This window comes from Lissotriton helveticus, chromosome 7, assembly GCF_964261635.1.
Source record: "Lissotriton helveticus chromosome 7, aLisHel1.1, whole genome shotgun sequence".
Classification (NCBI taxonomy): domain Eukaryota; kingdom Metazoa; phylum Chordata; class Amphibia; order Caudata; family Salamandridae; genus Lissotriton; species Lissotriton helveticus.
The window spans coordinates 1,536,039,258-1,536,064,372 of record NC_136068.1 but is presented as its reverse complement, the minus strand read 5'-3'; the positions used below and the strand labels follow the sequence as shown (position 1 = coordinate 1,536,064,372).

Genomic DNA, 25,115 nt, shown 5'->3' with positions numbered 1-25,115 from the left:
TATAGTTCCAACCAGTTAGACAACCCAATTGCACTCCTGTGGCCATATGTGTATTCAGAGCAATGTGCATGTAATATTCTGATAAGTGTGGAAGATTTCAACCTTATTTTCAGTGTCGTTGGGTGATTCCTTCCTTATGAAACTCAATATAATCCTCTGTTTGGCCATTAATGTCAGACACTGAAACTGTAACTGAACTAGCTAAAGTTTTAGAAATTGAACTGCCAAGAGGGAGAGGATTTAGCCTAACGTCTAAGGCGGTCGACCTTAAATCTGGGGAACCGGGTTCGAGTCTCTGCAACGACCCTCAACTTACTGTGATTCTGGAAAAATCACTACATCTCCCGATGCCTAACAAAAAAAAAAATGTGTCCTTGTGTAATGCAACAGATGATCATTTAAAGCACTCTGATACCTTCAGGTCAAGTTCGGGGTAGATAGAAAAACTCTGTGTGTTAGCCCTATTTTGTTAATCACTTTGGGGCATATGTATCAAAATCCGTTATTGCGGTCCTCAAATAGTGATTTTTTTAGAATCACTATTTGAGAATCGCAAAACGGGATGTATTTAAAAATTCGCAAATATTTTGTGATTTCTTGGTACTCCTTAATTGCGATTAGCAAATTGCGAAATCGCAATTAAGGAATACCTTCCCATTCATTCCAAGGGGCCAGGAGGCCCATAGGAATGAATGGGAAGTAATTCTCAATTTGCGATTCGCAATTTGAGAATCGCAAATTGAGAATAATTTCAAGGGTGCAAGGGTGTCATAAGGACACCCTGATGCACCCCTGAAATGAGCATGTGTGCGCGTATGGCGCCAAGGGCATGTATGGCTCCAAGGGCATGTATGTGCGCCACATGGCACCTTGAAAAATGCCAAAAAGTGCATTTTTGAAAGAAATCGCAAATTATCACCAACTTGGAGTTGGTGGTAATTTGCGATTTCTTAAGGAGAAATCGCACAACTTGGGTGCTTGTTACATAGCATTTAAGGAATCGGAAATTGCGATTCCTTAAATGCTTACGCAAAATTGAGAATCGCAAAATTAGCGATTCTCTAATAATGCAATGCGAAAATGACTCATACATCGCGTTTTGCAATTTTTTACTCGCAAACACTTTTTTTTGCGATTCGCAGCGTTTGCGAATAAAAAATCGTTTCATACATATGCGCCTTTGCTCCTAAATGCAGCAATCAAAGGACATGCCATGGACCATGTAAAAAAGCATTCGTACATGTATCTTTTGGACATCTACGGTGAATATTGTGCTAAACTTAGTTATTTTGCTTGGGTTCATGTAGTACCTGTGTAAATATGTTTATTTCCCATTAAACAACACATTCTTGTTTTAAATGAATGCTTTACTCTGCTGATTATCTGATAACTGAACTCCCAAATCTGGCTCCTATTTTGCCCTATCAAGCATACAGAATATTTTATGCTCCCCTGGAGTAATGAATAGATGATGGCTAAAAACTAACATGCACCCCCTGCTTTTATATAATATAGGAAAGTATCACACATTTCTTCAGCTATGTATGCTTAAAGACCATCTTGCTCAATCTAACATCTTTACCAGTGCACAAGCTAAATAAAGACACTGGATCACTACATGACATGCTCCTAGTCACCTACTGGTGTTAGTTTATTATCTGTAAATAAATCCAGAATATTTAGTTTGCCTCGTTCCAGCTATTTAAAATGCTGTTTATCATATTAAACTCAATGAGGACACACCGTGGAGTACTGTGTAGCAATATGCAGAGTAAGCGGTCTGTATACCTTCAAAAGTGCAGAACATCTATTGCCACATTTGAAGGGTACATATCCCTTCACCATCGACAGTTACAAAAGATACTTCGAAATTATCAACTCAGTTTACAATATTCGTGCCGCTGTCCGCGTTCCCCGCAGGGGGACATCAGCAGGGCAGCCTTTTAGTGCCCACTAGTCGGAGCACCCCTCCCCCTCCTGGTCCCAAGGAGGGGACGGCTCGGGCTGGCTCACCATCCCATCCCCTGGGCGGTGGCACAGTGTGTGCATCTGGGGTAGGGCTCACGCTTGGGGGCGGCACGGGTATTTAGGCTCCTGCCGCCCCCCAGATCAGCCTCTTTGACCCGCCGATCAGCCTGCTGCCTGCCTGACATCCCCGCAGGGGGACATCAGCAGGGCAGCCTTTTAGTGCCCACTAGTCGGAGCACCCCTCCCCCTCCTGGTCCCAAGGAGGGGACGGCTCGGGCTGGCTCACCATCCCCTCCCCTGGGCGGTGGCACAGTATGTGCATCTGGGGGAGGGCTCACGCTTGGGGGCGGCACAGGTATTTAGGCTCCTGCCGCCCCCCAGATCGGCCTCTTTGACCCGCCGATCAGCCTGCTGCCTGCCTGACGCGCTGCACCCACCCTATCCTCGTACCCAGCAGCTGGGCAGGTGTCATGAAATTTGGATGTTTTGATGTTTCTTTTTGTGTTGCAGGTGGAGTTACAGGGCGATCTGGAGGCAGACGAGTACAGTAAGGGTACCTCTGCGGCGGACCGGTACAGTAAGGGTACCTCTGCCTGGCACAGTAAGGGTGCCTGAGCCAAAGACCTGGAGCCGCAGGGAGGTTCCGGGAAACATGATCACATGATCCGTAAGGGGATCTGCAAAGGTTCTGCACTGTCCGGGCGTCAACCCACCGTGCCGGCTGGCTCATAAGGCGGGCGGGCAGCAAGGGGCTGCCTGCCCTGGATCGCCCGTAAGATAACCCACTAAAACGTCATACTTTTGTTGTATGAAAATAAACCTGCAGCAGTTCTTTACCCATAAACAAAGTGTCGGTGTAATCATTATATGGGCAAATGTAATATGTGTTGGGGGGAGCGGATGACGGTGTGGGCACTATGCAGATTGGTGCTTCGTTTCAGTGTTTTCCGCAGAACTGAATCGCCGAGCACAAGAAAAAATGCTCCTCCGCCTTCACCCTCATCCCTGCCTTTGAGTTGCATGTTGCCTGTTTGTCCCTTTTCTATGTTGCTGACAGCGAGATGCTGCTCTAGACCATGTTCGCTTTTCAGTCATGGCTTGACTCATTTTAGGATCTCGCTTGCAGGATTTTTGACTCTCGTCGCTGGGGGTGAGTGCACTGGTACTGATGCTTGCTTGCAGCACTTTGGACCGATGTTAAGCAGACACATGGTTAAATTATAACTGACATGGTATTACAGCTAGGAGTCATAGTGCTTTCGAGCTCTTACAGATTAAAATGAGCTTTTCTGATTTTTTTGTCCAATGTTGATTTAAATCACTCTGAGTCGCATAGTGTTCATCTCTGTGTTTCTCACATTGACAATACATTGCCGAGACCAATTGGCTTTGTCAATGCTTGTTTTATCTGTCACTTCTAGCAACACCACCACATGCTTGACGTTGGGATATCTCTGAACAAGGCACCCATTCCCATCCCTACTCCCAACTCTCCCTTCACTCACCTTGAAGCCGACATCTCCCCTTTTGCAGCACAAGCAGGTGAGGAGGAGAAAAACAAAGGCCAGCAGGCCTGAGCAGGAAATCAGGACTACGGCATAGGGTGGAGCAAGGGGCACCCGCCCTTGGGAAGAGCCATCTTAAAAGAGAAGAAAGGGAAACGCCTTGTTTATAAATTAAAGCATTTATGGCTTAGGTTTTATTACACAGTTCTAGTCAGTTTGTCAAATCTACACGCATGTTGAGTAAGCTGTCACTTCCTCTCACATTTCTTTACCTAGAAATTCGATACAAAGCTAGATGAATGTATCTGCAATTACTCGAAAAAATTAAAACAAACGACTTGTTAACAAGTCACGTCAGTTTCTATGTGATTTCCCCATTTATCAAGCAGTTTTACGTTTTCAACTTATATATTAATTACTTCAACACATCGCATCCCAATTTACCAATTATTCCTAGAGCTTCTAGATCATTTGTGCGCATGACCATTTTATACAGGGTGATGTAGAATTTTTACCCCAGAGTTGTTGATTGTTTAAAGGTGTGAGAAAATACCTATACATTGAGCAACGGAAATGAATTCATCTCTACACATACCACACACTGATTGGAGTAGATACATTTGACCAAGACCCCAACAGAGAATGTGGAGATCTGGTCACTGTAGTATTGGAATGGCAACTCCACCATCATGAAAGCCACCAGACTCTAAATAAAGCGAGGCTGCGAGAGGGGGTGGATGGGTCTGTTACCACCCAACTGTAAGTGAGGCCCTAAGAATAACCAAGTGCAATCACAAGTACGGTAGGAGTATGGTAAGAGGAGCTGCGTAAAAGAGAATACAGTTATGAAATACAAAGTATTGGCTCTTTTTAGGATTACTTATATCTGAGAACATGAAAGTCTCTTTGCACTGCACAGTTGATTATATAAGCCATTCTTTACCCTGTGGCTTTAGTTCAATTTGTGATTCTTGAAAACTTGAATATTATTTACCAATCGCATGCAGCTAAGATTTAGTTTTTTGCTCAGACAGGCATAAAATTAATGGAAATTGATGCATCTATTGTCACACTATAAAAGAGGCGTTTAGTCTCCTCCCATAGAGGTAGTAATGACCAGGAGACCCTTGTGATGTGTGCAATCAGCTCTTGCCTTATTTTACGTACTACTGATTAAAACACTAATTAGAGCTATATGTGTCTGCTTTTCACACTGTAACTTGAGCATACAGCCTCTCATACTACTATCACATCTCTGTGAGACAAGTATCATTAAATTGGGTAACATTAACATGTGATATTTATGCTACTTAGAAATGGCAGAGGTGTGGGATGAGGTGCTATATAAAACAAGTTATTTTCATGATTGTATTATTAATACTATTATTATTATTATCATTATTTGCTATTATTTATTGTCATCATAGTCGTCATCATCATCATCAACATCATTGTTATTAAGTATTTCTTCTATCATTTAAATGGAATCTAATTTTCAAATGTCTCCCCTTTCACAAAATTCTAGCAGTTTGGAATGCAAGTAATGTTTGTCATGTGTGATTGTGCCCTAAATACATGATACCCACAATAACCGAATTGTGTTGATCAGGAGAAAGGTAACTCAAGAGGTCTATAATAATAGTCTAGCCAATAAGTAAAAATGTAATTTAGTTATAGTCTATGTATGATCAGTTACTGAAAAAGAGATAGTATGGAACTTTAGTATTCAGTTATCTATCTGCAAATGTGTTTCTTAGATAAGATTGTTTGATTAATATAGTTATGGATGTTATCATAAATGTGAGGCTGTAAAGAAAATGACACACAGGCTATTAACTTAAGCAGTGATCAATCCTAATAGATTGTTTGACAGTACAGCTGATGAGTAAACTATTTTATTTGCAAGTTTTTCCATTCCAGGGAGCAGGTGTCAAGAGCATTGGATTTAGACCCTTGTTTATTAAGAATGATAGTGGGGCGGGCACTGCATAATGTGCTACAAAGGTTCATAACTAACTTATAATTTGAAAGATCCTTGCTCGAAGCACTACATTCCTTTGCATGGTGCAAATGTCTGTGCAAATTTTAGTAAATGAGAGCCTAAAGGTATCAAAAAACGAAATGCTTTGTTTAAAGATTGGCAAGATGTGTAAGATGTTTCGTCCACCATATTACAAGCGCATGATAGCTATTGAAACTAGCAATGTGGCAGACAAGATGTTTGTCACATTTACATGTAGCATATTGGGATGCACGTCGTTACAATGCATGCTTTTACAACGCATGCCTTTACAACGCAAGTTTTACAACGCAAGTCGTTACAACGACTTGTGTTGGGGGGCGCTGGATAGTGAATAGTTTAATTTACTATTTCAACTCCAGTCCCCGTGGATAGTAGGGAAGGTGTTGGATAGTAAATTAAAACTATTCCCTATCCTAGAGCGCCCCCCAGCGCAAGTCGTTGTAAAAGTTGCGTTGTAATGGTTGCGTCGTAAAGGTACTTCGGTGTAAAAGTTGCGTTGTAAACGCTGTTCCCCAGCATATTGTCTACCAAACTCTAAATAGGTCCATAAAAATCGAATGCTGTACAGACAAACTAGTACAGGGAGATTTCCATTTCTTTTGACAGGGTCTCCGAGCTAGGTCTTTAAGCTTGGATTGGAAATGGCTAGTAAGTATTCGCCACAAAAAGGTCAATATCCTTTTCACTTAAAATTTATTTTTTAAGATTAATTATTTGCATAAGCAGTTCTTTTTATAGACAGCTGGAACATGACAGTACTTTAAACTTTAATGTAACATATGCAGCATTAGATGAAGGCTCTCTCTACCATGGCAAGGTCCTGTACAAGTATACAAAAAATGTACAATGACATCATTAAATGAAATATTGTACCAAATAGTCAAGGTGGAGACCATAATGAAAGTGCTGGGAAATAATGGCATGGAGAAGACTTATGAGCCAAAGAAACTTGAGTTGGACATCAAAGGAGCAATGTTGTCACCCTAAAGAAGTTGTGTTTCTGACTTCAGTTGGGGGTCCTTACTGAAATTACATTGGCTAATTAACCATATCATGAATATCAAGTAAGTGAAAACAATGGATAAGTGTCCGTGCATCTGTGTAAAGAGCAGTGGAGTCAGCTGTCATCTTAGCAAGTTTTTAATAGCAGATGTGACGCCGTAAGGCGGCTAAAAAAAATTACAAAATAAAAGTGGGTGGGCATACAAGAAGAGGGCTGTCAAGAGTTTGAAAACATGTAGTGCCTACAGGGCAACAGTAGGAAATGTATTGACTATGGTCAAGAGTTTTCAGCAGTATCAATTTCAATTATCAACATATATGAATAGTGAAGGGGAGGATTCACTGGTGAGTAGGTATCAAGGCAAAGCAAGCACTGAACGCGGTAATGTGGTCAACTGTGTACTAGTCCAATATGTGTTGGGTTTGTCAAGGTCAGTCTGTTATTGAATATGCAAGTGGACTACAATGCAATTACCACTATATCGTCATTAGTATCAGTGGCGTAACAATACTTGAGGCGACACCCTGTAAGATATGCTGAGAGGGCCCCAAAAACTAAAAACAGTAGGGTCTTAGGGGGGCCCCCTCTAGTATGGGTAAGCCTGTGGGGTGCTGCAAGGGCCTTTGTTATGTCCCTGAATAGTACTTGCAAAATGGTGGCGACAGGAAGTGACCCCCTAAAGCTCTTAAAAGATATATCCTTGATCATTAATCCTGTAAATCAGCTGTTCACGACCCACCATGATCAATGTTATTTTATGCTGTACTCATGCATCGGAGCCATTGGAGATTCCCATCTTCTTAGGATGTAAATCTTTACAATAGCTATGGAGGTTGAGAACCATCAACATGCCCGGTATTTGCATTCTTTCCATGCCCATAATGAACCATAGCCTGTTAAGCCAACTTGTATGCGTGGGGAGTTGTGGTGAACCCCAGTGTGTTGTATGGCATAAATAGCTTTTTAAAACGCAATTATCCATTCAAATCCATACACTAATGATAACTGTTCTTGTACCTTGTACACAGTGAGTGAGCCGCTGTTTGTGGCATCGTCTATCCAACTGTTAGGTGCAGTTTATCTTATGTATGTATCCTTTCAAACCTTCTCGTTAGGGACTGGAATTTTTCTATACAGCCTTAAAACATTCCTGCTTTTTCCTGGTCACCTGTCTTAATTATATATTCACAAAACTGCTTAGTAGTTATTTCAGATTGAATATTTCATCTGTAAAACTACTAGCAATAAAACCTTCTAGATAATGCATGTTGATTGTTGTATATTTTGAGGTAATTACTGAATGAAGAGGAACGTTGGTCCCAGCCAATTCCGCCAATTCAATAATTTCCTAACTTAGGTTTACCCTATTAAAGTATTGGCCACTTTTATGTAGCTAGGTTAAGCTAGAACGGACAGGGCACCTGCACCTTGTAGGCTAAAATAAGAGTAACATCTCCATTCCCAGTAGATTGTGTGTTTATAAACGAGAATTTTAATTGGTGCTTTTTGTGCAAGATGTAAGAAGCCCATACGTGTTGTTAATTTTTTTTAAGGTGGGAACAGCTGCGTTAGTTCTTTTGAAATGTATACTTTTAGAATGGTAAAAATGGGTGTTGGGATCATGTCAAAGGTTTCTAAGTAGGTGTGGGCAGGTTTATAACATGTATAAATGCACCTCAACAATCAGATTTAGCTCCAAAGGGGCTAAAACTATTCCAGGCCGTTCTCTGAATTCCCATTCTTCCTGTCATTTCAAAATACAGAACATGTACATGAGCATTCATTCCTAATCAAAGCGCTTAGGAAATGACAAAACACACTGTTATTAGGCCAAGACCAACTTCTTATTTTTTATTTCTTTGTATGGCCGCAGTTAGATCCTGTATTACTAAGGAATGGATTAGTTCGGACCCGCCTTCATTCTTTATGTGGCGTGAAAAATTATTGTATATGTATAACATTGAATCTGCTATATACAAACTAAAGGGGGCTAAAAAAGTTTTGGGGGAGAAAATTTGGGCACCAATTGCCGAATGGATTTAATTTATTATACTGTTTAATTTATGTGTGTGTTGTAATTTGTTACGTACTTTTCGAAGACATTGTGTTATTTTCTTAATTACGCTTCGCTGTATTTCCTTGCAATAAAACAATAAAACTTTTTTTTAAAAAAAAGGAAATGACAAAACTAACTCAAAACCTATTGCCTACCATGGGCAAATTTTCTCTTTAACATCCAGAGCATTAGCCAGAATATGAAAATAACCTACGGCTATACTATATCCATGACATTTCCAGTCATGCCGAGTCAGCACATAGGGCTGGACTGTTCCCATGAGGCACAGGGTCAGACTGATTTGCATATAGCCATGTCTGAACTGGGGTGGCAGAGTGGGCTAAAGAACGGTGATGGATTAAACCCAGATCTTTTGACTGGGTGTGAGTGTTTGATTGGTTCAGATGCTCCGTCCATTACCACCCCCTTTTGTACCGAGTCAGCACATATGGCACCCTTCTCCAGCATCAAAAACATAAAAATACCCTGGATTGACGTTTCCTGATTAAGATGAACTGTTTCTTCTCATTCTATGCAGTATTGTTATATTGTTACATAGGTCTCAGGAGAGGAACACCACCATTTTACATGGTGCGCTTAAAGTTGACATCTTTCTTAAACGTTGACTCTTGACACACTTCTTCATACTCACACCTATAGGATCTCTGAAATGGTTTTGTTTACATTTACACTTCTTAAGTATCAGGGCCTTGAACATTTTTGTACCAGGCTTAAGTTCACTGCAGAAAATGTTGATGTTTGTTGTCCGCTGGGAACAACCCTGCAAATGACGCCGTGACTGGGACTCCAGTATGGTAGCATGGGTGAAGTTTATTATATAGACAACACCAATCCTTTCTTTAGACAAAGTAGCATTCCGCTGTCACTGCTGAGGTCACCCCATGCAGGAATTCCAGCCCAGCTGAATCCTGTTTACCTTCCTGAGAAGAATGATGGTCTACTCTACCCAAGACCGGGCTCCTAGATAAAACATACCCACAGGTAACTGGGAAATTAGATCACCATAGGTCATTCTAGCAGATTTGCACCCCCTAATGTTAGAAAGCACTAGGTAGGAGTATACATGTATGCTTATGCCTATGTATCCCTGACCACCAAAAGTACTACCAAGCAACACAGATAAGATACTTAGTGGAGTGGTACCAACCAGAGTCAGAGAAAACTGGCTCTTCCAAGAGAGAGCAAATGCAGGTACGTGGAAGGTCTCCTTCCTCAAAAAAACAAATAGACCCCGAAACCTCTATCTTTCCCCAATCACGCGAGTAAGCATGGGACCAAACAAGAACCAAACACAGCCTCACCTTTTACCCCTCACCGTTGACCCCGCTATTTGATAACCCAGATTTCCAACCTGGCCTAGACTTCAAGGCAAGCACTGATGGAGAAGTACTGAATGTCGGGTCATGTGACATATGGCAGATGAAGCCGGAGTGATATAATTCTAACAACTACGCAACGATTTTAACCAACCTGAATCAGAACAATTGCATTACCTTCAACTACGCCCCTGGCTCCTACACCCTAGCAATAAACTATTCACACAGAGACCTTTCACAGCATATGAACACTGGTTCATTTTATGCACTACAGATAAACTTCTCATTTTGGAGATCTACATGTTCCTAATACAAACTCACAAACATGTCTACAAGACCGGTCAACATAAATGGAAGCAGGAATTAGGGAGGCAGCTAACTGAGAAAGAATGGAGCGATATCCACCATGGAGCCCAACACACTGCCAGTAATACCTACCGCATAGAAACATTAGTTAAAATCACCTCGTACTGGTACCTCACACCCGCCAGGCTACCAAGGGACTCTAATACACATACTATGGGAATGCCCCCGACTCCAGCCATTTTGGACACAATTACTAGACGAGATAGACGCCCATCTCGATACAGAGATACCTAGATTCTTGGCTTATGTTTTACTAGGCCTACCTAACCCTTTAACCTATCCCTTTAAATCTAAACGTGGCAGACAAATCGGCCTTGCGCTGGGAGCGGTGACACAGAACATTCTAACACACTGGGGTTCACCACAACTCCCCACGCATACAAGTTGGCTTAACAAGCTATGGTTCATTATGGGCATGGAAAGAATATCCATGACACTCACAAATTATGGTGACAACTTTGGGAAACTCTGGCGTCCTTATTTGTCCCTCCTAATGCACGATTTCAGAGAACTCACTTGCCTGAAATATTTACGACTTTTACGTTTACCAGAAGCTGCCCTCACCACATGAGTGGATATGTATGCATATGAGGTAAATCAACTGTGTCTAAATCATTTAGCAAAGGTGATCCGGATTTTGGGGTTGGGAGGAGGGAGGGCTTGGGGTGGGAATGTGTTTCTCTTGATTCCATTGTCTCTCCTCATTCCCCTTTTCCTTACGTTGGTTGAGATGTTTCTTGTTTTCTCTTCCCCCTAACAGTTGAATGCTGCCAATTTTTTTACTAGCTGTGTCAATGTTGATGCATATAACGATGTGAGCATTACTCTGGCATGCCCTTCAATAAAAAGATTTAAACCAAAAATGCATGCTTATAATCAGTGTAACAGAATAATAGCTGAATTCGTCATCTTTTTTATGATTCTAGTAATGCTGATTACGCTGTTCTGTTTCTTCTAATAATCATTGCAGCACAGGTATTTTACACAAGAATCATAATGCTTGAAGGATTAATTGAAATGCCAATTCAAGTTCTTCTTGGGTCTCTTTGGAAATGCAAGAGTTACTACAGAAAGAGAATGATCTGTTTCTACGATTTCTTTGGGGAGTTAAAGTTGTCATGTTCTGAGGTTGCACATGACCTCCGGTACCTTGTAGGGTTTAAAGTTCCAGAAGGGGCACTATGAGCCAGACAGGATAAGGTCTAACATATCATGATGGTGCATGTGGAGTCATTCTCGCACAGTTTTGACATTTATGTTGTCTAAGCTGACAATTTTTCTTATATAGTATGAACTGTCCAACAGTATGTCTGATTTGATTTGAAAAAAGTTTTATATAGCGCTGGCTAGACCCGGGGTATCAGAGCGCTTTACATGAGGATCAGTGAGTTACAGCTTAAAAAAATAACATCAGTTACAGTTACAAAAATTACATCAGTTACAGTTATAAGAAATGACATCAGTTATAGGCATATGAGAAGAACATGAGATTGCACAATAACAAAAAGTTATTAGCGCGTAGTATAGCCAAGACAACACGTTTTATGAGGAATTAAATGAAAAGGGGGAAAAGTAAACAGGGGAAGGAATGCTGATAGAGTCAGGTACACCAGAAGGGGTAAAGTATTTCAGGGGAGACAAAACAGTCAGAGCAAAAAAGAAACAGACAGACAAGACCGTGAAGAACCGTTGAAAACAATGTCCGATGTCCGGCTGGGTAGGTGACGGCTGAGGGGTGAACCAAAGCAAGACTCCTCTATAGCTGCATAAGACAGCTAGACTGGACAACGGCCAATGGTTCTCAGACTCCGCAGAACGCTAGCGTGGCTAGACCCGGCGTTAAAAGAGCGCTTGACATAAGGAAGTTGAAATATCAAAACAGCGGTAACAAAATTACAATTACATTCTGGAGCAGAAAAACAATTGCATGTTGAAAAATACATTGGTTGAATAGAGCACAAGAAAGCATGCTTCCGTTTGTCTGATACCCCTGGTTTACCAGAGAGGTGGAATCAGCAGTTCCAGGCCCATCTTTGTACCATGTAAGGTACATCTTAGCTTGTGCCACCAAAGCCACATGAAGGAAAGGGTGTGCTGGGGTTTTTATATCTCCTGACTAGAAGGAGGCAGACACTCTAGTTTAGTGGGAAGATGCAGTGTATTGTCATGCAGTAGTCTGACGTGGGTTGTCTTGTGTCCAATATGGACAGATCACAACTTTAATTACTGCCAGTTGCACTAATCCTGTTAGAATTCTTTGTAGACTGCTTCAAGTGAGCTTTTTATTGGAGCCGTAATGCATGACCAGTAACCGAAATAGAGGTATTATGGAACTCTAGTATTAAGTGTTCTAAGAGCAAAGCATTTGCTTAGACAACAGGGTTGGACACATATTGGTAAAAAATACAGTGATAGTGTAAAGAAAATGAATCATGATTTATTTGGCTTAAAAGACACACCTAAGAAACTGGTTTAGTGGCAAAAGAGGCCACTGTTTTTTGAAACTGTATTAAGTTATGATCATTCCCGATAGATTCTTTGACAGAATATCCAGTGAGAGAGCTACTTTATTAATACATGGTTTTCTACTGTGGCATAGCATGTGGTATTGAGCCATTGTAGGAACTGGTTCTTATTATTTTTGAAGTCATAAAATTAATGCTAGTCAGAAAAGGGACGGGTGGCCATAATAGGCATAATACTGGGAGCGCACAGTCTTGCTTCAGGGGGACTGCCTAGAGTGATATGAACAAAAGGAAGAAGGGGCATCTGAAATTCTGGATGTGGTGACTTGTCTACTGCAGAGTGTATCTCCGTACTTCTACATACATGAACATGGTGTGCTCTCTGGCCCTGGGTTTAAAAATCAATGTCAGAAGAGGGATAGAGATTATTGCTATTTTTATTGTTCTTATTAGTGGTTGTAATAACAACAAACCATTATAATAATATGATCAATAATCATCATTGTAATTATATGAATGACAATACTACTGGGGGCATGTGGTACGTTCCGCCCTTCATGCCATGTGAGTCGTAATTGCGCCGCATCAAGGGGCACGCTGGGGGCGTGACACGCTGGGGCTGTGACAAATGCTGTGGGCGTGTGTCCGTGCTGTGGGCGTGTGTCCGCCCTTCATGCCATGTGAAGCGCCAATTACGCAATTGCGACGCATCAAGGGGCACGCTGGGGGCGTGACAAACACTGGGGGCGTGTGCTACGTTCCGCACGTCATGCCATCTGGGTCGTACATTAATCCGATCGTGCTGGGGGCGTCACAAAGACGTTCACCTCGAAGCGTGGTAAGTAACCATTCGCAAGACTCCCTTGGGGGACTGCCCGTTGTCTCACACATACTGGGGGTGCCGAATGCAGTGTGTGCCTTGGCCTGGGTGCATCTGAAAGGGCCGAACGCAGTGTGTGGCTTGGCCTGGGTGCATCTAAAAAGCCCTCGGGTCGTAGAGCGTCGGTGTGGGTCATAAAAAAATAAGGACAGCGGGAAACAATCATTCAAGACTCACACAATTCTAATTGTTAGACGGTCGCCGCTGGCCCTCAAGTGGGGGCACACGCAACTGAGTGTGTCTGCGGGGACAATTACTGCAGCCTCTCATGCGTGCTGTTACTGAACTATCACATTAAACCAAATTACACGCGCCTGCTAACATCCGCCTGGGCTGTAGCCGGGCTCAGGCGGCGGATCACTGCACTAATTACATGCGCCTGATAACATGAACCAGGGCTGCGGCTGGGCCTCAAGCGGGGGGACACGCGCCTGCTAATATCAACCAGGGCTGCAGCTGGGCCTCAAGCGGGGTAACACGCGAATGACCGTATCTGAATACACACCTTACACACATTCTATTTCATACCCGAACAACGTCGGGACGGGCTGCTAGTCACTCATACAACTACCTTTCCATTTGTACAACCAGTTCAGAGTTGCTAGTAACCCCAAGTATCCCTACTTGTGGGTTTCAGTTCAATATTAGTGGTACGACCCTAATATGATTTCACAAATATTGCTGGTCTTTACTATTGTTGCAAAAAATATTTTGATGTACAGGTTATCGTGGGACACATTGCATCTGCGAATTCCACAAAATAATTATTGTCCACCATCAAAAAACTGACAGCTCTTACACCTAAAGGGTCAAATGTTTTAGTCAATCTTTTTGTAGTACGGTGGCTGATACTTTTATTAGGAAAGTTGAAGATCGATTTTCTACACTACCATCCCATCCGGACCCGCATCTTTCCTCATGTGTTGCTATGCACAGCATCTTAAGTCAATTTGTTCCTCCCTTGAGAGATGAGGTCATTAGTTAAATTAAGTTATCAAATTCAGGCTCCCCATGTGATCCCTGTCCACTGACGCTTGCTACTATGGTAGATGAGACTATTGCTGTCAGTTTGACTGACATCTTTAAGAGTATGTGTTCCTGTGGTTCTTTTCTATCTGTCTGGAAAAAGGCTACTGTTTTGCCTCTTATTAAAAAAATCTCTTGAACAGCTATTGTCCAATCTCATACCCAACCCTGCTGGCCAAACTGAGTGAAAAAGGGATGAACAAACATCTTACGACTCATGTTCAGCCTAACAATCTCCTTGATGATACTCAGTTCGGCTTTCGTGAGGGTCACAGTACTGAGACCGCACTTATTAAAGCCACTAAGGAGCTTAAGTTTTCTTTCGATCAGGGCGGGTAGAGCATCACTTATCTTGCTCGATCTATCGGCAGCCATTGATACCGTTAATAATGGGCAGCTGATGGATCAACTAGATAACGTTGGAGTAACAGCCACTGCAAGGAATATGCTGAAGTAATTTCTCGGCGACTGGGAAGAGACAGCCGGTTGGGTGAGTTTGTGTCTAGTGTGTACAGTTTGTCTTGCTTGGTCCCCCAGGGTCCTCGCTTAGTCCAACATTATTTAACCTCTTTGTTACTCACCTGGCAGAATTGATAAGATTATTTAGCTTTTCCTCAACATCTTATGCGAATGACACTCAAATTGAGGTTAATGTTGTTTCAGAGGAAAATGGGTCTGGGGCACATTTCTGCAATTGTATGAAGGCAGTCAGTTCCTGGATGTGCAAGAATCGCCTGAAATTGAATTCAGGAAAGACCGAAGTTTTGATTTTCTGTCCTCAGCCATCTTTTTAGTCCACTGAATAGTGGCCATCTGCGCTAGGTACTCTTCCCAGACCAGTGAGAGCTGCCAAGAACCTTGGAGTTCTAATTAATGATAATTTGTCCTTTTATGGTCAGGTTAATGCTGTCACTTCTGCAGCATATAATACTCAGAGAAGATCAACCATTTATTCCTGTCAGTCTTCAGAAAACGGTACCTCTCTGGAGTTAACTAAGATTGATTACAGCAATTTGCTTTATCTAAATGCCCATCAGTATGTCCTCAATAAACTCCAGACTTTGCAGAACGGGCCTGCTAGGTTGCGTTTGAAAATTCCTAAGTACCATTCTGTGTCAAGTTCTATTAGGAAACTTCATTGGTTGCCTGTAAGGCACAGGATACTTTTAAAATCTCTGTGCATTGCTTATTGAGCGCTGCATGATCAAGGTCCTGGTTTCTTTAAAAAAGCTTTACCTGGTATGTTCCAGCCAGATCTCTACATTCAGCTACTGCCAAAATGGTTGGGGTGCCTAGCTTTAAGTGTACTGCTTGGGGTGGCATAGGTTTTGTGCTGAATGCAACAAAACCTTGGAGTGCACTTCCACTTTTAATCAAATTGATACCTACTCTTTTGCTCTTCATGAAGTCTTTAAAAACATGGTTGTTTTCCACTTATTAGTGTCCATTGCTGAGTCTTTTTCTGGTTTTATCAGCTAGTGCCAAGACGCCTAAGTGGATTAGAGCGCTCTATAAGAATATATGACATAAGTTAACAGTTACTTTTTACTTTGTAACTAATAAGTATTTAGTATTGTTTTATTTAATTTTGTGTTTAAAAAATATTGTATTGGATTTTTTTTAATGTTTTATTAGTCTGGGTGTTACAGGTTATTATTTCATTGTTGATTATATATACATTTTTTTATTATACATTTTAATAGTTTTTTTTAGAGTTGTTGGTGGTTTATTGGTTTGTCTAGGAGTTGGATGGGGAGTGCATTATCACATATAGATTATAAAATTCAATAAGCTGTTATTGTTATTTTTATCACATTGGGTTATCGGATTATTAATTATGTTAATTTAAATATGCTATTTTTTCTGTATTTGCTTTGTCAAGTATTCATTTTTTTAAATATTTTGTACTTTTAATCTAATGTTTGTGAGTTGTTACACTTTTCAAAAAAAAAATTATTTGGCAGGTGGTTGGGTTTCTAGGGGAGTAGAGTGGGTAGTATATATAGCTATTTTTTAAAGTGATTAATCTATTTTTAATTAGCTAATGTGATTATGAAATATGTAAATTATTACAATTACTTTGTTTAATATTTGGTTGTTTTGGTGGTTGCTCAGATTGGAGTGGGAATAGTAGAACTGACCACTACCAAGAATAACAAATTCCACCAATTTTGTTAAGTTTGGGATGGGAATAGCATGTCTGACCCTGCGGTTAGAGGGAATAGTATAGCTGATGTCACCGAAGCTCAACACATCCTTTACAACTGTTGGAGAGGAAATTCTAAATTTGATCTTCTTTAATAAATGTGTTTTTGATCAATTTATGTTTGAATGGCATTATGCTGGTATGTTTTAATGTATTTTTAATGTTTATTAGATTGTAAAGAAAACTGTATGTATTATCTCCTTGTGCCTAAGTCGCTGATATAGTTCTATTATTGTTTGTTAGATAATTGTATTTACATTTGTTATTGTTTTATATTTGGTTTCATATTTTTATTTTATATATTGATATATTTATTTAATATTTTTTTATTTCACATATTTAAACTATTTTTGTTTTATTTGTGAGAAATTTTAGTTTTAGTTTTAGTAAACTGTGATATTTCTGTATTTATTATTTTGATAGTTATATTCGCTAATTGCATTTTGATGATTATATATACTGTTTGTATAAGTTAAAACTTATCATTCCTTTATTTTTATGTAATTATCTGTTAATTTATTGTTATTATTTTGCATTAATTTCGTATCATTTTTTACATTTATTTTAAGTTACATATTGCATTTATTACTCTTAAGTTATCAAATGTATCTTTACATTTTCTTTATAACTTATTTTTAATCTAATATGTTTAAAGTTAATGTATATTTTTTACATTATGTTAAAATGTTATATATATATATATATATATATATATATATATATATATATATATATATATATTTCCAAAAACAAAAAGTTCACGCGGCACACTTCTTGGCAGGTAAATTACAGTTTTAATCACTCAGGTCAGCAAAACTCCTACGCGTTTCGAACAAACGTTCTTGGTCACGGCAGTGTTCTACAATTAGTCCTTCTTTCATTTTGCATTTTATGTTACATAACAATGATGCATTATGGGCTGTGTAGTTTTATTTACCGTTTTGTAACATTTTCTTTTCGTTTTTAACTTTATTTTCAGTTAATATGATTGGGCATTTATGTGGGGAGAGTTCTAAGGATCCAGTCCCAGGTTATACGTATTAATCCTTTAGTAGGATATTTATTACGTATCATTGTATAATTTCATGTCTTTATCGTTTACACTTTGTTATGTGCTACGATCTCTGGGATATGTCATCCTTAGATTAAGTTGTTACTAGGGCTGAGTGCCCTTTGCCCCACATATGTGCCCCTACTGGTATATTGAGTATTTAAGCCCATGTAATTCATTAATTAAGTAAATTCACCAACTTTGGAGGTCCGCTTTGTACGCAAAACATATTATATCACATTTTTGGTTTCGCTGCAATTATTTTACAAGTGAACGTGCATTTCCTCATCTGCATTCAAACCTTTTGGGTACTTGGTTTTAAATTTAATTATCAGTTTCGACTCTAGTCTTCTCAACTTTAAGAGTCTATCTCCCCCACGTTCTTGGTTTGGGATTGTCGCTAGTCCCAGATACTTCATGTCCTGCATTACATTACATAGATGAAGCATAACGTCAATTGAAGGATGAAAAAAACTATGAACTATTAAAGAGAAATCCGATTCCGGAATTGATAGCTGATCTGGAGGTAAAACTAAACAAATGGCAAGAAAAGACTCTGATCACAGAAAATGAGAAGAAATACCTAATGGTAGACCATCCGATTATACCAACCATGTACTTCTTACCCAAAGTGCACAAGACGCTGAACAAACCACCGGGGAGACCAATAATCTCCAGCTGTGGGAGTTTATATGAAAACGTATCAAACTATGTTGATTACTTCATAGCTCCTTGGGTTCCTACACTTATCTCCTACATAAAAGACACAGGTGACTTCCTGAAACTATTGAATAACACAGAATGGCAACCATCATATATGTTAGTTACCATCGATGTGGTGTCACTTTATACCTCGATCAGCCATGAAATTGGCTTGAAAGCAATAGAATTTTTCCTAAAACAGCGACCTATCACTGAACGTGAGCATTCCAAAATGTTAACAGACATGATCCGAATGTGTTTATACAATAATGTCTTTCTATTTAATCAGAAATTGTATCAACAAAAGTGTGGGACGGCCATGGGAGTTTCCTTCTCTCCAAGCTATGCGAATCTCATGATGGGGTGGTGGGAGAGGAACATAGCTTGGAGAGAGGAAAACGACCCATACATGGCAAAAGTAGCACTATGGGTGCGTTTCATTGATGATTTGTTTCTGTTGTGGAAAGGCACCACAGCGGAATTTGAAACCTTTCTTGACATCTTAAATTGTAATGATGTGGGTCTGAAATTTACACATAACATCAACCCTAAAGAAATTGAGTTTCTGGACATTAAAGTATTCATAAAAGACAACAAAATTGAAACGACCACCCATAGAAAGCGAACAGCAACTAACAGCATCCTCCATGGTCAAAGCTTTCACCCCAAAAAATTGATAAAAAGCATTCCCTACGGAGAGTTTCTTCGTATGAAGAGAAATTGCTCAACAACAGAGGAAATGGAGAAAAAGTTTACAGATACCAAAAAACAGTTCCAAGAAAGAGGCTATAATTATAGAGACATAGCACAAGGGGAAGAAAAAGCCAGACAAAAAACAAGATTGGAAACACTTATCAATAAAAAGAAAGACAGTGAAAACACAACTGAGGAACGACCACGAATGATTGTTACATATAACAAGGAAAGCCACAAGATTCAGAAAATTCTTTCAAAATACTGGCATATTTTGACAAAAGATCCAGATATAGGAAAAGATATTGGAACAGGCCCTTTAATCTCATACAGAAGAGCGCCAAACCTTACAGACCATTTGGTAAGAAGTCACTTCACAGTTAAAAAACCAACAGATTGGCTTCAGAAAAGAAGCAATGGATTTACAAAGTGCATGACCTGCAAAGCCTGTAAAATAGGTCAAAATACCACCACATTAAGAGACCCCACTGGCAAAGAATTTTTAATCAAAACAAAAATAACCTGCGAATCGTCATTTGTGGTATATATGCTGAGATGCTGCTGCGGAAAAGAATATATAGGCAGCACGAAATGCCCTTTGAAAAAAAGAATATTAGAGCATATCCGAGCGGCATTGCCGAATGACGACAATGCCTATGCCATGGCAAAACATTTGAAACAACATGAAGGAAAAACATGGCAGGACACGAAGTATCTGGGACTAGCGACAATCCCAAACCAAGAACGTGGGGGAGATAGACTCTTAAAGTTGAGAAGACTAGAGTCGAAACTGATAATTAAATTTAAAACCAAGTACCCAAAAGGTTTGAATGCAGATGAGGAAATGCACGTTCACTTGTAAAATAATTGCAGCGAAACCAAAAATGTGATATAATATGTTTTGCGTACAAAGCGGACCTCCAAAGTTGGTGAATTTACTTAATTAATGAATTACATGGGCTTAAATACTCAATATACCAGTAGGGGCACATATGTGGGGCAAAGGGCACTCAGCCCTAGTAACAACTTAATCTAAGGATGACATATCCCAGAGATCGTAGCACATAACAAAGTGTAAACGATAAAGACATGAAATTATACAATGATACGTAATAAATATCCTACTAAAGGATTAATACGTATAACCTGGGACTGGATCCTTAGAACTCTCCCCACATAAATGCCCAATCATATTAACTGAAAATAAAGTTAAAAACGAAAAGAAAATGTTACAAAACGGTAAATAAAACTACACAGCCCATAATGCATCATTGTTATGTAACACATGGTGAAAGTATAAAATGCAAAATGAAAGAAGGACTAATTGTAGAACACTGCCGTGACCAAGAACGTTTGTTCGAAACGCGTAGGAGTTTTGCTGACCTGAGTGATTAAAACTGTAATTTACCTGCCAAGAAGTGTGCCGCGTGAACTTTTTGTTTTTGGAAATAAAATGAGACACGCTCCCGGTCTCAAAACGCGGGCACCAACAGAAGCGTTCCCTCTGTGACGGGGACATTTGAGAGGATATATATATATATATATATATATATATTCACTGAAAAAACCATAGGTTAGAGACCATATATAGTTAGCTGGACATTTTATTGACATAAAACCAATGAAATTCCATATATAGTTAGTTGCACTAACTATATATCGCGCACCCGCAATCCACTGCTGATGATGTCACATATTACATCATTCATGACATGGTCAGTGACATCACTGATGACATCACTGATGACATCTCAAATGACATCACTGATGACATCATCTAGTGTCTGTGTGTTTTTGTAAAGTTTAAATATGTTGTACATATTGAAGAATGAGTGGATGTATGGAAGACTGAGTGTGTGTGTGGCTGGCTGGGAGGTGTGTGACTCTGTGCATATCAATGTGTACTTGTATCAGTGATTGTATAAGAGAGTAAGTATGTGTTAGTATATGTGTGAAAAGTATGGTGTTCTGTGTTTAACTGTATAGATGAGGAAATCGAAGTGTGATTGATTCTTCACAGGACTGACTAGGTGTATGAGTGCATATGATAGTGTTGTAATAATGAGTGACTGTATGTATGAGTGATTGTATGGGTGAATGAGTGAATGTGTGTGTAGACGTAGGAATCAGTGAGTGCGTATGTAGTAACTGGTATTGGTGTGTCATGATGTCATCAGTGATGTCATTTGAGATGTCATCAGTGATGTCATTTGAGATGTCATCAGTGATGTCATCAGTGATGTCACTGAAGTATGGTGTTCTGTGTTTAACTGTATAGATGAGGAAATGGAAGTGTGATTGATTCTTTACAGGACTGACTAGGTGTGTGAGTAACTCCATGGATGAGTGGCAGTGTGTGAGTGTCTGCATAGGTGTATGAGTGCATATGATAGTGTTGTAATAATGAGTGACTGTATGTATGAGTGATTGTATGGGTGAATGAGTGAATGTGTGTGTAGACGTAGGAATCAGTGAGTGCGTATGTAGTAACTGGTATTGGTGTGTCATGATGTTATCAGTGATGTCATTTGAGATGTCATCAGTGATGTCATCAGTGATGTCATTTGAGATGTCATCAGTGATGTCATCAGTGATGTCACTGACCATGTCATGAATGATGTAATATGTGACATCATCAGCAGTGGATTGCGGGTGCGCGATATATAGTTAGTGCAACTAACTATATATGGAATTTCATTGGTTTTATGTCAATAAAATGTCCAGCTAACTATATATGGTCTCTAACCTATGGTTTTTTCAGTGAATTTTCAAGGTTTTGTAAATGCAAATTCCTCACTATATATGGTCTATAACCTATGGTTTTTTCAGTGAATTTCATTGGTTTTTTAAAAGCTAATATCTATAGCTGTAAAATATATTCTTTATTACGTGACGTATCACGTAGCCACGTGAGACGCCTCATGACGCGTCGCATAACCGTGACGTATCGGCTCTGCAGCGCAAACAAAACCCGTAACGTAAGCGTGCCGGAGCACGCTTACAGATATATATATTTTTTTTAACCTTAATTAGACAAAATCCACACGTGCACATATCTTGAGGCCTTGCAAAGGCACATCAAACAAACAGTCCCTACAATTTTGCCAAGTTTGCTGAAAATCTATTTTTTACTGTTTCTCTTGGTTTTTCCCTTGTTACGCTTACCGGGACGCTACCCGGTACACGAACCGGACGCTCCAAAAACACAAGATGGCGGACTCCCGTTACGCTGCCGGTTAGCTGCCCGGTTCGCGTACCGGGAAGCGCCTCTACCGCGAAAAATCGCGGGGGACTTTAATATCCCCCTCATCAATCCTAGGGGGTCAGGAGGGGTTTACCTTGCCCCCTTTCCTTCATTTCCCCCTTCTTTTTTCACCACATCCTGTCTCTCGAACCTACCGAGAGACAAGATGGCGGCCGCTCCGGACTGTTTACAATGTTGACAGCTACGCTGCCGGTTAGCTGCCCGGTTAGCTGCCCGGTGAGCTGCCCGGTGAGCTGCCCGGTTCGCGTACGGGGACGTGCCTCTACGGCGTAAAATCGCAAAAAAAATGTATTTTTTATTTTTTGCCCCGCGGGGCACTTTAATATCCCCCTCATCAATCCTAGGGGGTCAGGAGTGGTCTACCTTACCCCCTTTCCTTCATTTCCCCCTTCGTTTTTCACCACATCTTGTCTCTCGATCGTACCGAGAGACAAGATGGTGGCCGCTCCGGACTGTTTAGAATGTTGACAGACACCGGAGAGCCAATCAGCTTCGCTTCGCGAAGTTCCGTTACGCGTCAGGTACGCGAACCGGGGCGCTAACCGGAGCGCTGTCACAGATATATATATTTTTTTAAACGTTAATTTCTCAAAATCCACTGGAGCACATATATTGAGACATAGCAAAGGCACGTCGGGCAAACCATATCTACAATTTTGCCAAGTTTCATGTAAATCTATTCAGCCGTTCGAGCTAAAAGTGAGTCCAACCGCCCTATGGAAAAATGAATGGGAAAAATGCGTTTTGGGACCCCCCTTTTTTCTCTGCCCCTCCTTGACGAAACCCCCCCAAATTTTCAGGGGCTTCTCAGAAACAAAATGTGCCATTTTCCTGAAAGTTTCAGCCAATTCCGTCCACAAACGCCAAAGTTATTAGACATAGAATTTTCAGAAATCCCATAGAGAAAAAATCCTAACTATATATACCCACTGGCTATCGCCAGTAGGTAATATACATATATAAACATATATAATCTGCATATCTATATAAATATAAATGCATGCATACATATACATATATGCATACATATGCATGTTATTTACATGAAAGTTTTAAAAACACTAATAAAAGCAAAGCTAAAAAGCCACCTCATTACAAACAGAATGGCTTTAACTTAAACGAGGGCGAGATCTATTGCATTTTCAATGCTTGTTTACTTTGGGTCTATCAAGAAGGCATTCAGATGTGTCACACATTTGCCATAAATTCTGAATGTTAGCACTCTAGTTGCTCATTAGATCAGTGTAGTAAAGCTAGTGCTCACCATGGAAGTCTGCTGCTAATCATGGTTTGCAGCCATTTTCCCGCATTTTTTATCCCGCAGACTTTCAGTCCGCATACCAAAATCCCGCAAGGTCATTGACCTCGCATACCATTATCCCGCATTTTTTCAAAACGCATGTGCATTTATCGCGCATGCCTTTACAAAGAATTACGTTTTAAAGGCATGCATGGTAAATGCATTTGCGTTGTGAAAACCACGATGACGAGAGAGGTAAGTGGGTTTGTGTTAATTTTTTCGTGGGTTAGTGATTGTGTAGTGTAGTGTAGTGTTGTGTAGTGTAGTGTTGTGTTAGTGTAGTGTAGAGTTGTGGTGGTTGTTTAGTGTAGGGTCATGCTGGGGGTAGTGTTTTAGGGTTTAGGGTTGTGTTGTAGTGTTTGCGTAGTGTAGGGTCATGCTGGGGGTAGTGTTTTAGGGTTTTGGGTAGTGTTGTAGTGTTTGCGTAGTGTAGGGTCATGCTGGGGTGTAGTGTTTTAGGGTTTTGGGTAGTGTTGTAGTGTTTGCGTAGTGTAGGGTCATGCTGGGGGTAGTGTTTTAGGGTTTTGGGTAGCGTTGTAGTGTTTGCGTAGTGTAGGGTCATGCTGGGGGGTAGTGTTTTAGGGTTTTGGGTAGTGTTGTAGTGTTTGCGTAGTGTAGGGTCATGCTGGGGGTAGTGTTTTAGGGTTTAGGGTAGTGTTGTAGTGTTTGCGTAGTGTAGGGTCATGCTGGGGGTAGTGTTTTAGGGTTTAGGGTAGTGTTGTAGTGTTTGCGTAGTGTAGGGTCATGCTGGGGGTAGTGTTTTAGGGTTTAGGGTAGTGTTGTAGTGTTTGCGTAGTGTAGGGTCATGCTGGGGTGTAGTGTTTTAGGGTTTTGGGTAGTGTTGTAGTGTTTGCGTAGTGTAGGGTCATGCTGGGGGTAGTGTTTTAGGGTTTAGGGTAGTGTTGTAGTGTTTGCGTAGTGTAGGGTCATGCTGGGGTGTAGTGTTTTAGGGTTTTGGGTAGTGTTGTAGTGTTTGCGTAGTGTAGGGTCATGCTGGGGGTAGTGTTTTAGGGTTTAGGGTAGTGTTGTAGTGTTTGCGTAGTGTAGGGTCATGCTGGGGGTAGTGTTTTAGGGTTTAGGGTTGTGTTGTAGTGTTTGCGTAGTGTAGGGTTATGCTGGGGGTAGTGTTTTAGGGTTTAGGGTTGTGTTGTAGTGTTTGTGTAGTGTAGGGTCATGCTGGGGGTAGTGTTTTAGGGTTTAGGGTAGTGTTGTAGTGTTTGCGTAGTGTAGGGTCATGCTGAGGTGTAGTGTTTTAGGGTTTTGGGTAGT

General features: G+C 40.4%; 1 protein-coding gene across 1 annotated transcript in view; it reads right to left on the bottom strand.

Moving 5' to 3' along the window:
• Positions 1 to 25,115, bottom strand: part of LMTK3 (lemur tyrosine kinase 3) — a 207,777-nt gene that overhangs the window by 155,408 nt on the left and 27,254 nt on the right. The window contains exon 3 of the mRNA XM_078650948.1: positions 3,474 to 3,607. Coding sequence (XP_078507074.1) covers positions 3,474 to 3,607 — 134 coding nt within the window. The remainder of the gene's footprint in view (positions 1 to 3,473; positions 3,608 to 25,115) is intronic.